This window comes from Pongo pygmaeus, chromosome 20, assembly GCF_028885625.2.
Source record: "Pongo pygmaeus isolate AG05252 chromosome 20, NHGRI_mPonPyg2-v2.0_pri, whole genome shotgun sequence".
NCBI lineage: Eukaryota > Metazoa > Chordata > Mammalia > Primates > Hominidae > Pongo > Pongo pygmaeus.
In genome coordinates this window covers 6,886,712-6,902,979 of record NC_072393.2, presented here as the reverse complement: position 1 = coordinate 6,902,979, position 16,268 = coordinate 6,886,712, and the positions used below count along the sequence as shown (strand labels likewise).

The 16,268-nt window shown below is 42.4% G+C and overlaps 1 protein-coding gene across 1 annotated transcript in view; it reads right to left on the bottom strand.

The window, feature by feature from the left end:
* The window catches only part of ADGRE1 (adhesion G protein-coupled receptor E1), a 62,374-nt gene that overhangs the window by 22,131 nt on the left and 23,975 nt on the right, over positions 1-16,268 (bottom strand). Inside the window, exons 17-21 of the mRNA XM_063658646.1 lie at positions 14,401-14,489; positions 12,160-12,243; positions 7,177-7,354; positions 4,610-4,729; positions 701-900 (exon numbers count right to left, since the gene is read on the bottom strand). Coding sequence (XP_063514716.1) covers positions 701-900; positions 4,610-4,729; positions 7,177-7,354; positions 12,160-12,243; positions 14,401-14,489 — 671 coding nt within the window. The remainder of the gene's footprint in view (positions 1-700; positions 901-4,609; positions 4,730-7,176; positions 7,355-12,159; positions 12,244-14,400; positions 14,490-16,268) is intronic.

Below are 16,268 nucleotides of genomic sequence, written 5' to 3'. Positions count from 1 at the left end.
GAGGCTGAGGCAGGAGACTGGTGTGAACCTGGGAGGTGGAGCTTGCAATGAGTTGAGACTGTGCCACTGCACTCCAGCCTGGGCGACGCAGTGAGACTCCGTCTCCCATCCAAGTACTAACCAGGCCCGACCCTGCTTAGCTTCCGAGATCAGACGAGATCAGGCGCGTTCAGGGTGGTATGGCCGTAGACGAGGCTCTGTCTCAAAAAAAAAAAAGAAGCAACCACCACATAGCAGGATCCAGGATCCAATCAGATCAAGCCCTGGCAACACCCCATGGCCGGATCCAATCAGATCACACCTCCCTGCATCACTTCATTGTAAGATGCAATCAGATCGCAGTTCATTACCCACCGACTATAAAACCTGCCCCAGCCTCCCAGCTTGGGAAGACAGATTTGAGCCAGACTCTTGTCTCCTTGCTTGGCAGCCTTGCAATAAACTTCTCTCTCTACAAAAACCTGGTGCTTCAGTGTTTGGCTTTCTGTTGCACATGGGCAAATGGACCTAGTTCTGTTTGGTAACAGTGGGAGACCTCATTCCGCTAGCAGTGGCTTCTGTTAATTGGCTTGAATTGCTAGAAATTGTGGAAGATTACCGGCCTCAATAGCTTCCCATAAAAAATGAGAGTTAAGGCAATCGAGAGACGAGGAGTTCCCAACAGGCAGACAGGAATCTCAGTAGAGACCTCTTCACAAACCTGAATGTTCTCCAGAGTGTAGATGACTGGATCTGAGAAGCCGTCTTTCTTCTCCCCAGTCATTATGCCCCCAACGACTCGAGAATTCATCTTCAGCTTGATCTCAGAGGTAGTCAAGGGAGCCTGGTGGTCTTGGAAGAAGCGCTCATTTAAAACCGACTCCATGCCCACAAAGGAGACAAAAGCCACACCAGTGGTCCCTGCAGGTTTCCCCAAATGAAAAAAGGAGGGAATTGTTTGCTCAATTGTTATTATAGAAGACCCAACACACACACACACACACACACACACACACACACAGAGGGAGGGAGAGAGAGAGAGAGAGAGTCATGCACCTCACTGGGCTGCTCTGAGATTAAAATAACCAGCGGGCTTCTAGAACCATTAAAAAAAAAACCTCTGGCCGGGCATGGTGGCTCACGCCTGTAATCCCAGCACTTTGGGAGACCGAGGCGGGTGGATCATGAGGTCAGGAGATCGAGACCATCCTGGCCAACATGGTGAAACCCTATCTCTACTAAAATACAAAAAATTAGCCAGGCATGGTGATGCGCGCCTGTAGCTCCAGCTACTTGGGAGGCTGAGGCAGGAGAATCGCTTGAACCCGGGAGGTGGAGATTGCAGTGAGCCGAGATCGCACCACTGCACTCCAGCCTAGTGACAGAGCAAGACTCCGTTTCAAAACAAAACAAAACAAAAACTTCCACAGCTGGGCAGAGTGGCTCACACCTGTAATCCCAGCACTTTGGGAGGCCAAGGCAAGCGGGTCACTTGAGGTCAGGAGTTCGAGGCCAGCCTGGCCAACATGGTGAAATCCTGTCTACACTAAAAATAAAAAAACTAGCTGAGCGTGGTGGCAGGTGCCTGTAGTCCCAGCTACTCAGGAGGCCGAGGTACGAGAATCGCTTGAAACCGGGAGACGGAGGTTGCAATGAGCCAAGATCCCGCCACTGCACTCCAGCCTGGGTGACAAAAAATGAAAACAAAATGAAACAGACCTCCCAGTGCTCTTACCTGGAGAAGTCTTGGCTACATTTAAAAATAAATTTGAACTTGTATTTTTAAGGGACAATGCAACTCAGTGGGAAATAAGTTCTCCCACATCTATGGTTATTCTGGTTCAGTCTCTTTGGGGCGTGTCCCCTTTAAATATGGACGGTCTCCAGGGATATGTCCTATGCCACTTCCTGTCCCAACCAGACAGTACCATCCCCCAGGCTTCATCTGCCCCTTGGATGTCCCCCCAGACATCATAAATTGAGCAATTCCTCTCCCATCTTCTTCTTCTTCTTTTTTTTTTTGAGACAGAGTCTTGCTCTGTTGCCCAGGCTGGAGTGCAATGGCAGGTTCTCGGCTCACTGCAACGTCTGCCTTCCGGGTTCAAGCGATTCTCCTGCCTCAGCCTCCCGAGTAGCTGGGATTACAGGTGCCCGAGACCACACCCAGCTAATTTTTTGTATTTTTAGTAGAGACGGGGTTTCACCATGTTGGCCAGGCTGGTCTTGAACTCTGGACCTCAGGTGATCTGCCCGCCTCGGCCTCCCAAAGTGCTGGGATTACAGGCGTGAGCCACCATGCCTGGCTCTCTCATCTTCTTTTATCTGCATCTCCTACTTCAATAACTGATATTACCTGACCTGGAACCTGGAGAGTCATCCTTGAATTCTTCTCCCCCCAAAACAGATTCCTCCTCCTTAATGTGCCTTGAACCTGTCTTCTCCCCACTTCTCCCTTCTAAATAGCCTTAGACCAAGCCTCACGTGTCTTTCCCAGACCACTGGCTTCCTCACAAATGTCCTTGCCTTCCCCTAGCCTCACCTCTCCAATGGATTGCCCATATTACAGCCAGAGGATTTATTTCTAAAAAGACATCTATCTGGAAGACATAATCAGATCATCCTGCTGTATACAGAACTTTCCAAGGCTTTCTGTGCCCAACAGAGAAAGTCCAAATGTAATAAACTGGGATGCAACACCTTCAATTCTTTTTTTTTTTTTTTTTTGAGATGGAGTCTTCTTCTGTCACCCAGGCTGGAGTGCAGTGGCGCAATCTCAGCTCACTGAAGCCTCCGCCTCCCGGGTTCAAGCAATTCTCCTGCCTCGGCCTCCTGAGTAGCTGGGATGACAGGCACCCGCCACCATGCCCGGCTCATTTTTTATATTTTTAGTAGAGATGGGATTTCACCATATTGGTCAGGCTGGTCTCGAACTCTCAACCTCAGGTGATCCACCCACCTCGACCTCCCAAAGTGTTGGGATTACAGGTGTGAGCCACCATGCCCAGCGACCCTCAATTCTTTTCCCTCTCTCCCCCACATTCCTGATGCTTCAGCCCACTCTACTTTTAGGTCCATGACCATACCGAGCTTTTTTTCAACACGGAGCCATAGCTTATACTTCCTGTAACACACTCTCTCCTGCTTTCTCTACCTATTCCTCAGGACTTCGCTTAAATAGCTCTTCCATATTGCACAGTGTGCTTTTACATTAAAGTATTAATCAGCATTAATCATATGCATAGATCAGATCAGGGGCTGGAAAATCATGGCCTATGGGCCAATCTGGCTGTCACCTGCTTTTTAAAATAAAGTTTTATTGAAACAGGCCCAGGCACATTCATATACATACTGTCTGTGGATGCTTTTGCACTATAATGATAGTTAAGTCGTTGTGATAGAGGCTGTATTAATTGCAATGCTTAAAATAGTTACTAATGAGCCCTCTACAGAAAAAGTTTGCCATCCCTGACACAGATTAGCACTGTCCAACAGAAATATGGTATGAACCACATATGTAATTTTAAATTTTCTAGTACACATTTTTTAAAAGTAAAAAAAGATTAAATTAATTTTAATAATATATTAACTCAGTATAAGCCAAATATTATCATTTCAACATATGAATGTGATATTTTAAAATTTAAAGATATATTTTAAATATTGCACATTTATTTATTTATTTATTTATTTATTTTTTGCTCAAAGTAGTAACTATTATTATTTTTTACTATATTTATAGAGCACAGCGAAACACAGCAAATAAATCTAGATGGCAAAAAAAAAAAAGTCTATAACATATCTGAGAGGCAGAGTACATAGCTTTAATTTGTGAAGAATGTACAAATCTTTAAGAGAAAATCAAAGACACTGACAGAAAAATTGCTAAGCAACATAAGCATCTAATAAGCACACATGAAAATACAGTGGAAAAGAAAGCATTTAAATATTTCATATCACTGACACTAAAAATGAAAAGGGAAACAACCATATTTTTATCCTATCAGATTGCAAAGATTAAAATATGTAAAAAATATAAGCACTCTAATATACTACTAGAAGAAGAATATATATACTTCCATGTCTATCAACTTCCTGGAGGAAATGTGTCAATATAGATCAAATCCTTAAACCTTTTAAGAAGAAACCCTATGACTTTAAATGTATTGCAATGATAAAATCTAATGTCTATAATGTTTCCACATCATTAAAAAATTTAAATACTACATATTTTTAAAATTTAAGTATTTTTTATTTTTAAATTATTTTAAATATAAAAAAAGATGAGTGAGATGTTTTAATCCTTCTTTTTGTGCAACAAACCTTCGAAATACAGTGTTTATTTTAGGTTTACAGTACCTCTCAACCTGGCTTATACAAATTTCAACTGCTCAACAGCAGAATGTCACCAGTACATATCACATAGGCCAGTGAAGGTCTCAATACTCCAGCATTATAAGGTTATTTAATGTTTGACTTCCCTAGCACATGGAAAACTCTCTGAGAGCATGGACCATTTCTGCCCTCATTGGTTCTCAACTATCTGGCACTGGTCTTGGCACCTAGAAAGGGATCGATAAATACTTATGGGTGGAATACACCATCACCTGCATTCTCAGGAGAGGAACTGTACCTGTGGATTCAGATTCCTCAATAGTGGAGCACCCGATCTTCATCTTATCCCCCTTGGCTACCAAGTTCAAGGTCACATTCTCTTCACTGCATTCTTTGTTGATAACTTTGCTCTCAATGTCTAAAAAGAGAAAGGGAGAGTTCGTATGAGGTCACCCAGAAAGTCAGTCCTGAATTTGGTTTCTGTCCAAGAAAAGGTACACCTCCATCGTGGCGAGCAAAGGAAAAGAATAGAAAGTTCAATTCATCATAGGAAAGATCTTGAGTCTCATGAAGAATGATATGGGGATCATACCACCAAATAAATGAGTAACCCAGCTGGAGCCTTAGAAGCGAACTCTCATATCCTAGGGGGTGCATCAGGGAAAGATGGGGTCAAAGTCAACAGTGATGGAAGGCAACGGTCATGATCTTCTCTCTAAGTTTTTTTTTGTTTTTTTTTGAGACAGAGTCTTGCTCTGTCACTCAGGCTGGAGTGCAGTGGCACGATCTTGGCTCACTGCAAGCTCTGCCTCCCGGGTTCACACCATTCTCCTGCCTCAGCCTCCCAAGTAGCTGGGATTGCAGTTGCCCACCACCACACCCAGCTAATTTTTTGTATTTTTAGTAGAGATGCGGTTTCGCTGTGTTAGCCAGGATGGTCTCGGTTTCCTGACCTCGTGATCCACCCGCCTCGACCTCCCAAAGTGCTAGGATTACAGGTGGGAGCCACCGCCCCCGGCCTTATATAAGTTTTCTAAAACCAAAAGAAATAGTAAGGGATTGGGGCAAGCCTAGCATGGTACACAAGAGCTCAGGTTCTGCAGTCAGATGGTGGTAACTGGGAGGTCCAGCTCTGCCACGCACTAGCTGCCTAAATTTGGGCATTGACTTAACCTCTCTGTGCCTCCAATTTCTCATCTCTACCATGACAAGCATTGCAGGACCTAACCCATTGGCCCTCCATGAAAATAAACTAGATAATGGAACCAGAAGTATCCTTGTAAAATATAAGCCAGATAATACCATACTTGTTCCCAAATTTTCCAATGTCCTTTCATCTTCAAATCTTGGCTGGGTACAGTGGTTCAGGTCTGTAATCCTAGTACTTTGGGAGGCCGAGCAGGAGCATTGCTTGAGCTCAGGAGTTCAAGACCAGCGTGGGTAACATAGCAAGACCTCATTTCTACCAAAAATTTTTAAAACTGGACAAGCATGGTGGTGCACACCTATAGTTCCCAGCTACTCAGGAGGCTGAGGCAGGAAGATCACTTGAGCCTGGGAGTGCAAAGCTGTAGTGAGCTGTGATCATACCACTGCACTCCAGCCTAGGTGACAGAGTGAGACCCTGTCTCAAAAAAAAAACAACAAAAAACAAACAAACAAACAAACAAACAAAAAAAAACCTTAAGTCCCTACATTCATCTAAATTTCCATCTCTCTTCCTTTCTCCTACTGCTCTCGCCATCTTCAATGCCACTTCAGCCACACTGCACACCTCATTGTTCCTTGAATTCTCCAGGTATTCCTGCACTTGCTCTTTCTTCAGATATTTAAGTGGCTGTCTTCCCTGACATCCCTGCCCCAATGAGACTTACCCTGATCTTGCTATATAAAATAGCAACTCTCCCTCTAATCCCAACCCTCTCTAACCTCCCTAGGCTGCTGTACTTTTTCTCAATAGCGCTACCTCTATTTGGTATACCAGATGTCTGTTTGTTTATTTTCTGACTCAACTCACTAAAATATGAGATTCATGAGGCCAATTTTCTTCACTACTGGTTGGAGTCCACCAAATACTTTATTTCCACCTCTTGGCCGTCTGGGCATCCATTAGGTTGGAACTTCGTAGGTCTATGTGAATGATACTGGAACTACTACCAGGAGTGGGGTGCTAATGTAAAAGATCTACAGCACCCACTATTCCCAAGTAGTTATCTATCAAGTATGTATCAGTCAGGAAAGGATCAGTCTTGCAGCAGTAACAAACAACCCTAAGTCTTAGTGGATTAAAAAATAACAAGTGTTTATATCTCATTAATGCTTTGGGTCTATTGTAAATTGACTTGAGGCCATGTTCTATATTATCTTTATTCTGGGACCCAGGCAGATGGAGCAGCTGTGACCTGAAGCACTGCTATTCATATGGGCAGAGGGAAAGAAAGTTCTGGAAAGTCTCATACTGGCAACGACTCTATTCCCATATTTATTGGCCTGAGCTAGTCCCCAAATCCCACCTAACCACACAGTAGCCAGGAAGTACAATTCCACCATGGGCCCAGCAGGGCAAACAGGAAGTACTTGAGCACAGCCTATGACTGTCATACCTTAGCCCAGCACATAACAGCTAATCAGCAAATATTTGTAGAATAAATTAATGATATGGTCTTAGCACAGTGCCTGGCCTTTGCCAAGCGCTCAGTGAATGGAAAATGTTGTTAATATGATTAGACTTGCTTTGCTGTGAATTGAAAGTTTTTAAACAGTTGGGGAAAGAATGGGTGGGAAACCCAGGGAATATCCCATTGCCAAAGTCAACTTTCAAAATCGTCACCTAGGTGTAACCTTGCCACGAAGGGTGTCTCCTACCTAAGTATTTCGTCTGAACAGCTGGAGTGACATTTGCTGAGGGTTTCCAAAAAGATGCCAGTGTCATGCTTTCCACACTCTCCAGGAAGACTGTGGCCAGGGAGGACGTCTCTTCCTTGGTGAATTTAGTCCACGTGGATATTTGTTTAAGCACAGGGACAAAGCTCTCAGTTGTATTCTGCAAGGAAAGATGTGTTTGTTCATTCTCTCTCTCTCTCTCTCTCTCTCTCTCTCATTAATGAAATAACAGCTGTCCTTTTTCTGATTAAGAATAGGCTGGGAGTCCATCCAAAGGAGAATTAAAAGGAGCATCCACTCGAGCTCCTTTTTCTGATTCAAGAAGCCCCATTAGAAATACAAATTCAGGCCGGGTGCAGTGGCTCACACCTGTAAGCCCAGCACTTTGGGAGGCTGAGGCGGGTGGATCATGAGGTCAGCAGTTTGAGACCAGCCTGGCGAACACAGTGAAACTCTGTCTCTACTAAAAATACAAAAAAATTTAGCTGGGCATGGTGGCACATGCCTGTAACCCCAGCTACTTGGGAGGCTGAGGCAGGAGAATCACTTGAACCCAGGAGGCAGAGGTTGCAGTGAGCTGAGATCGCACCACTGCACTCCAGCCTGGGCAACAGTGCGAGAGACTGTCTCAAAAAAGAAAAAAAAAGAAATACAAATTGAAGTTAAGGAATTCAAGACAAGCCTGGACAACATAACGAGACCCCATCTGTACAAACAAATTAAAAAAGAGCAGGCATGGTGGTGCATGACACTAGTCCCAGCGACTCAGGAGGCTGAGGTGGGAGGATCTCTTGAGCCCTGGAGTTCAAGGCTGCAGTGAGCTATGATCACTCCACTGCACTCCAGCTTGGGTGACAGAGTGAGATCTTGTAGAAAGAAAGCAAGAAAGCAAGCAAGAAAGACAAATTGATGTAACCTTTATGCAATGCAATAAGTTTGTACCTATAGCCATGTAAATTGCATATACCCTTTGACTCAGCAATTCCCCTTCCCGGAATTAATCTTTCCAGAAATACTTAAAAGTTGTGCAAGGATCTTGTCCAGTGATGTTCATCTCAGGATAGTTTGTGGAAAGCCTAAACGCCCAACAGACTGGGTCAATAAATGAAGATGAAATCAAATAATGAGACAGCCATACAGCTGTTAAAATGAATATTGTTGTATAGCTATAGGCATTAATAAGCAAAAGGGTCTCTGAGCCATTGTTAACTAAAGCAAATTACAGAGTATCATGTATATAGTATTGCATTTGGTTTAGGAACAATTGGTTTAATTTAAAATTTTATATTATGGTATTTATGTTCTGGCATATAGAAATAAAAATAGCACACACTTATTATGAGCCAGGTATTGCTCTAAATGTCTTTTATATATTAACTTGTTTAATTTGTAGAAGATATCTATGAAGTAGAGGCTGCTTATTATTATTTTGACTTTTGAAAGGAGAAACAAGGACTCGTATCTAGCAGGTGGAAGAACCATGATTTGAACCTTGGCAGTCTGGCAGCAGAGGCTGAATCATTAATCACTGTCCTAAACCTCTCATAGTAAGTGCTCAATAAAATGACTCCACTGTGTGTGCATGTGTGTGTGTGCTTATATATGTGGGTGTGTGTATATGTGTGTATGTGTTGGGTTGTGTACATGTGTGTGCATTTGTGTGTATCTTTGTGTATGTCTATGTATGCCTATGTATGTATGTGTGTTTGTGTATATGTATGTGTATGTGTGTGTATATATGTGTGTTTGTGTATGTGTGTTTGTATATGCCTGTATGTATATATGTGTGTGTGTGTGTGAGGAGTGTGTATATGTGTGTGGATGTGTATGTGTGTATCTGTGTGTAGATGTCTGTGTATGTCTGTATGTGTGTATGGGTATATGCATATATGTGTGTATACATGTGTGTATGTGTGTAAATGTGTGTGGGGTGTGTGTATGCGTTTGTATGTGTATGTGTGCATGTATGTATGTGTTATATGTGTATGTGCATATGCATATGTGCGTATGTGTGTGCATGTGTGTGCATGTGGGGGAGGTGTATGTGTGTGTACATGTGTGTATATGTGTGTGTGTGTATTTGTATGTATGTATATGTGTGTGCATGTGTGTATATGTGTGTGTTTATTTGTATGTGTATATATGTATATGTGTGTATGTGTGTACATGCTCACAAGGTAAAAAGATAGGGGAAGATACTTATCTACCTCTTAACACTGCATGTGTTTGAGGAATAGGATTAAGGTAAGAAAACAATAACAACAATAGTAATAGTAATATTCATATGATTCCCCTTATTATTGATTATTATCGATAAATGGACTATCACATGCGACTCTGACCCAAGCGAGAAAAAAAAAAAAAAACTAAAAGGAATCCAGAACCTAATAAATGCAGGAAAATGCATTAAATGAATTAAACCCAGTCAGATGGTAGAGGAAATTAAACTGAAATTTGAGCAGCAATACAAATTTCTATCTATCCAAATTAGATGATAAAAGGAAAAAAAGGATTTCAATAAACACGGGGTAAGCAGGACATTTGAGAGATATTTGTCCAAGAGAAACAGGATGCCCTGAGCTCTGTAATCCCCAAAAAGCATGACTGTGGGACTCCCCTCCCCACTGACATAGCAGAAACATCTCAACTAGAACCATCTCCAGGAAACATAGGACTCAGTTCTACAGCTGACGAAATCTCTTCAAATCCCGCCCCTCTGATATGTTAAATTTATTCTTCTTAGCTAGGAAAGTTATTTTATATCCTCAGGAAAGTTAGAAAATTTTAGGCAAACTAAACATCCTTAGTAGGATTTGTGTTAAATGTAGAAGTTTTTCACATCTTTAGCATAATCTAGAAACATCTGCTATTTAAAGAGTTGGGGCTGGGTGTGGTGGCTTATGCCTGTAATCCCAGCACTTTGGAAGGCTGAGGTGGGTGGATCACCTGAGGTCAGGAGTTCGAGACCAGCCTGGCCAACATGGTGAAACCCGGTCTCTACTAAAAATACAAAATATTAGCCAGGCTTGGTGGTGGGTGCCTGTAGTCCCAGCTACTTGGGAGCCTGAGGCAGGAGAATGGCATGAACCCGGGAGGCGGAGCTTGCAGTGAGTTAATATCACGCCATTGCACTGCAGCCTGGGCAACAGAGCAAGACTCCATCTCAAAAAAAAAAAAAAGAGTTGGAACAGTTTGACACATTAGAGAAGCTAACCAATAAACCACATAATTTTATTGCAAAAAGCAATTAGACTTGTTATTTTAATATGAACAATTTAAGAGAACGTGGCTATTTATAAACCATATTTAATGTCTAAAAGAATCTGAATTATTATATTTATAGATTCAATCGATTGGATTTATGAGTCGCTCAGGACCCAAGTGACTTTGCCTATTAGATTTGTAAATCCTCTTCACGAGGTACTTGAAATTTGGGTGGAGCGGGAGGGGGGAATTGGAATATTTATAAACACAGTATAAAACATTTGAGGAAATTGAACTAAGTTTGTAAATAGGATTAACCATTTATCAAAATTTAATCTGAAAACCCTAGGGATGAATGTATACTTTATGAATAAAAATAAATGTATTAATTTAAAATTAATAAAATTACAAGTAAAAGTGTATTTTCATACAAAAATAATCAGATTTATAAAGAAAATGACAGTATCAATCAGTTCAACTTAAAGCTTAAGAAAAACTAGCTTTTGGCTGGACTTGGTGACTCACACCTCTAATCTCAGCACTTTGGGAGGCCGAGGCAGGTGCATCGCCTAAGGTCGGGAGTTCGAGACCAGCCTGACCAACATGGAGAAACCCCATCTCTACTAAAAATACAAAATTAGCCGGGCATGGTGGCGCATGCCTGTAATCCCAACTACTCGGGAGGCTGAGGCAGGAGAATCGCTTGAACCCAGGAGATGGAGGTTGCAGTGAGCTGAGATCGCACCATTGCACCCTAGCCTGGGCAACAGAGCAAGACTTCATCTCAAAACAAACAAACAAACAAACAAAACAAAACAAACAAAACCACCAACCAACTCTGTCCCCCTGAAAAGATGAGAAAGATGAGAAAGTTCTCGAGATGGATAATGGTGATGGTTATACACAGCAATGAGAATGTGCTGAATCTCATTAACAGTAAAAAGGAAGGAAAAGAAAGAAGGAAGAAGGAGGAGGAGGAGGAAATGGCACTGTTTATATACACACTATCCAGGCATCTCAAATGCATTATGCTGAGTCAAAGAAGCCAGTCTCAAAAGACCACATACTATGTGGTTTCATTAATATAACACTCTTCAAAAGACAAAACTCCAGTGACAGAGACTAGATCAGGGATTTGTAGAGGTTAGTGGTGGAGGGAGTATCTGACCATAAAGGAGAAGCCCAAGGGAATGTTTGGAGATAATTAAACTGTTCTGCATCCTAATTATAGTGGTAGTTCCACAAATCTCTTCAGGTGAGAAAACTCATCAAACTATACAAGTAAAAAGGTAATTTTACTGTATTCTAATTTTTCAAATCTTACAGCTATAAAAAATTAAATATTAATTCACAATCCATTCATTATAAAGAGATCTTTCTTTCTTTCTTTCTTTCTTTTTTAGACAGAGTCTCAGTCTGTTGCCAAGGCTGGAGTGCAGTGGTGCTATCTTGGCTCACCACAACCTCCGCCTCCCGGGTTTGAGCAATCCTCCTGCTTCAGCCTCCTGAGTAGCTGGTACTATGGGCACCCGCCACCACACCCAGCTAATTTTTGTATTTGTAGTAGAGACAGGGTTTCATCATGTTGGCTAGGCTGGTCTCGAACTCCTGACCTCAAGTGATTCACTCGCCTCAGCCTCCCAAAGTGCTGGGATTATGGGTGTGAGCCACCACGCCTGGCCATAAAGACATCTTTTTGCACCCAAAGTGTGCCCAGGATGTTTGAAACTCAAAACACAATTTAAAAGACCCAATCGTTACCTTCAGAGAAACTACAGTCGTTTTATTTTCACACACTTTGTCCAGAATGCTGAAGATGTTATTTGTTTGTGCACAAAAGGAGACCTGTGTCCCAGAAAAAAAAAAAAAGAGCATTTGTGAGCATGAATCGATGTATTCCCCAAAGCATGTAATCTACAAATTAGCCCATAAAGCCCATCATATGAGGTGGCTCTGAATTCCTGAGTCTCTAGAATTCTCAGGGAAATAAAAACTCATTATTCGATCAGAATTAGAATCATATCACCTTTTCCTTCCGTAAATAAAAAAGCAAACATAAAAAAATAGCAAAACTACTTAGTGATTGCCAAAACCAGCTTGGTCAGGGAGACCCTGAGCCAGCGGTGCCAGAGAAATTATAGACACACACACAGAAGTATAGAGGTGTGGAGTGGGAAATCAGGGGTCTCACAGCCTTCAGAGCTGAGAGCCTTGAACAGAGATTTACCCACATATTTATTAACAGCAAGCCAGTCATTAGCATTGTTTCTATAGATATTAGATTAACTAAAAGTATCCCTTACGGGAAACGAAGGGATGGCCCGAAATAAAGGGATGGGTCTGGCTAGTTATCTGCAGCAGGAGCATGTTCTTAAGGCACAGGTGGCTCATGCTATTGTTTGTGGTTTAAGAACGCCTTTAAGCGGTTTTCCGCCCTGGGCTGGCCAGGTGCTCCTTGCCCTCATTCCAGTAAACCCATAACCTTCCAGCGTGGGTGTCATGGCCATCATGAACTGTCACAGTGCTGCAGAGATTTTGTTTATGGCCAGTTCTGGGGCCAGTTTATGGCCAGATTTTGGGGGGCCTGTTCCCAACCAGTGATATTAAAAGAAGAGGAAATGTATGAACTAACAGTGGTCCATGTGGAATATTATTTAGCCATAAAAAGGAATGGAGTTCTCTGATATGTACTACAGCATGAAAGAACCTTGAAAATATCATAAGTGAAAGAAGCCAGACACAAAGGAGCAAATATTGCATGATTCCATTTCTGTGAAATGTCAAGAATAGACAAATCCACGGAGACAGAAAGCTGATTAGTGTTTGCCATGGGCTAGTGCGAGGGGAGAATGGGGAGTGACTGCTTAATGATAAAAATATTCCAGAACTTGGCTGAGCACGGTACTCACACCTGTAATCCCAGAACGTTGGGAGGCTGAGGCAGGTGGATCACCCAAGGTCAGGAGTTTGAGACTAGTCTGGCCAACATGGCAAAACCTTGTCTCTACTAAAAACACAAAAATGAGCCAGGCATGGTGGTGGGTGCCTGTAGTCCCAGCTATTTGGGAGGCTGAGGCAGGAAGAATTGCTTGAACCCAGGAGGCAGAGGTTGCAGTGAGCCAAGATCACCCCACTGCACTCCAGCCTGGGCAACAGAGCAAGACTCCATCTCAAAAAAAAAATTTCTAGAGCTAGATTGAGGTGATGATTGCATAACATTGTGAATGGTCTAAGTGCCACTGAATTGCACACTTTAAAATAGTTAAAGTGGTGAATTTTATGTTATGTGTACCTCACCACAATTAAAAAAGAAAAACAGTGGTCCAAGGCACGTGGGAATCCCAAAGCTAATTCACAAGCTCATATTTAGAATAGTGACATCGATTTCTAAAGAGGTCATGGAGTCTTTACTCATTGTAATGACTTCATTAGACAGTCAGGATGTCCAAATTCCTTTTGGCCTGGCTGGCTGTGTAACACCCCCACACCAACATTACTCAGTTGCAGCATCAACACCTTCACTGGCAGGAAGACTCCAATGTATTCTCCCGTTCTTTAATTAAGAGAATCCTCAAGTTTTAGATAGGCAAACATTCTCTCTCCCCAGCTTCCCTTGCAGCTAGGTGTGACCATGTAACTAATTTCTACCCAATCAGGTGCAAGCAGAAGTGGTGCTGGGTCATACGCTTAAAGAAAAGGACCCTACTTTTCACTTCCTCTTCTCCCCTTCCCACAAGCTGGAATGCAGATGTGAGGGCAGGAGCTAGAGCAGCCATCTTGGACCACAAAGTGGGAGTCTAGTGTTGATGCTGGCAGAGCATGATGGAGCCATGGTATGAGCTCTGCACAGCTTACACTCAGCAGGTTACAGAGAAGAAAAATAAACTGCTGTCTGGTTTTGGCCACTATTACTTTTGCCTTTGTTAGAACTGCAAAAACAACATTCTACCTAAATGGCTTCTAAGAAAACCTCAAAAACTAGGAACCTTAAAAAATACTTGCATATACAGGTTTCACTGTGGCTCCCTCTTGGCATTGCTGGATCTGCTTATTATCAGGTATCACATCTTCCTTACATTTGAAGAGCACCCCTAGGAAGAAAACAACAGCAACCAAACCAAACTTCAACCTCAGCAAAATATGATGAAAATTCAAGTCTGATTTCATGTCCTCCCCTCCCCAACTTAAAATCCATCTATTACCCTAATACACAAGGGGGAAAATGAACAAACCACAACTACACACTACAACATGAAGGAGTGTTTACTACAACACACAATTTTCTAATTTGCTCTGTTTCACTCAATATCCTGCCTCTTAGAGGCAATCATGCATATGACTGTGGATGTATGCCTTTTATATGTGTGACTTCTCACTCAATATTATGTCCCTGCACAGCTTACACTCTAAGAGGCACAATATTGAGTGAAACAGAGCAAATTAGAGAAGTCATACATATAAAAGACATACATCTATAGTCATATGTAGTATGATATCATTTTTACAAAGCTCCAAACACAAGCAATACTAGGCAGACATTGTTTAGGGGTACATACCACAGGAAAATATTTTTTTAAGTAGGGAAATAATAAACACAAAATTCCAAGTGGCTCTCTAAGGAGGATACAAGAAGATAGAGTGGAGAAGAAACATACAGGAAAACCAGCAGCATTGATGATATTATCTTTATTATATTTGGAAATACATCAGATATATTCATTTGCTTGTTATACTTCATTGCCTCCAATAAGTTACACGTATTTTTAATGTAATAAATAATACATAATTTAACAGTTTTAAACCTTTCATGGTTCCCCATTATTCTTAGTGGGGGAAAGGACTCTGAAATTCTTTTTTAAAAGAAAGGGTTGGCCAGGCACAGTGGCTCACACCTGTAATCCCAGCATTTTGAGAGGCTGAGGTGATCACAAGATCAGGAGTTCAAGAACAGCTTGGCCAACATGGTGAAACCCCGTCTCTACTAAAAATACAAAAATTACCTGGGCTTGGTGGTGGGCACCTGTAATCCTAGCTACTCAGCAGGCTGAGGCAGAAGAATCGTTTGAACCTGGGAGATGGAGGTTGCGGTGAGCTGAGATCGCACCACTGCACTCCAGCCTGGGCAACACAGTGAGACTCCATAAAAAAAAAAGAAAAAAAAGAAAAGACAGGGTCTCACTCTGTCACCCAGGCTTGAATGCAGTGGTGTGAGCATAGCTCACTGCAGCCTCGACCTCCTAGGCTCAAGCGATTCTCCCACCTCAGCCTCCTGAGTAGCTAGGACTACAAGCCCATGCTACTACACCTGGCTAATTTTTTGTCATTATTTTTTGTAGAGACAGAGTCTTGCAATGTTGCCCAAGCTGGTCTTGAATTCCTGGCCTCAAGTGATCCTCTCACCTTGGCCTCCCAAAGTGCTGTTTATAGGTATGTCACTGCATCCAGCCCTTTCAAAATTCTTCACAAGCCACCAAGACCCTGCAGAATCTGACCTCTGTCCACTTCATCAGATATGTCTACTGCCACTTCCCCTTGTCCTCATTTAGTGTGAGCCTCAGGACCTTTGCATCTGCTATAACCCAGAACAGCATGATCTCCATTCTTCCTCTAGAGAAGTCCTTCTCCTCCTTCAGGTTTCTGCTTAAATGTTGTTTGCTTGGAGCATAATCAATATCCTATTAGCCACTTCAAAGCACAATGTGTTTTGGATGGGCGCGGTGGCTCACGCCTGTAATCCCAGCACTTTGGGAGGCCGAGGCAGGCTGATCACGAGGTCAGTAGATCGAGACTATCCTGGCTAACATGGTGAAACCCCGTCTCTACTAAAAATACAAAAAAATTAGCCAGGCATGGTGTCAGGCACCTGTAGT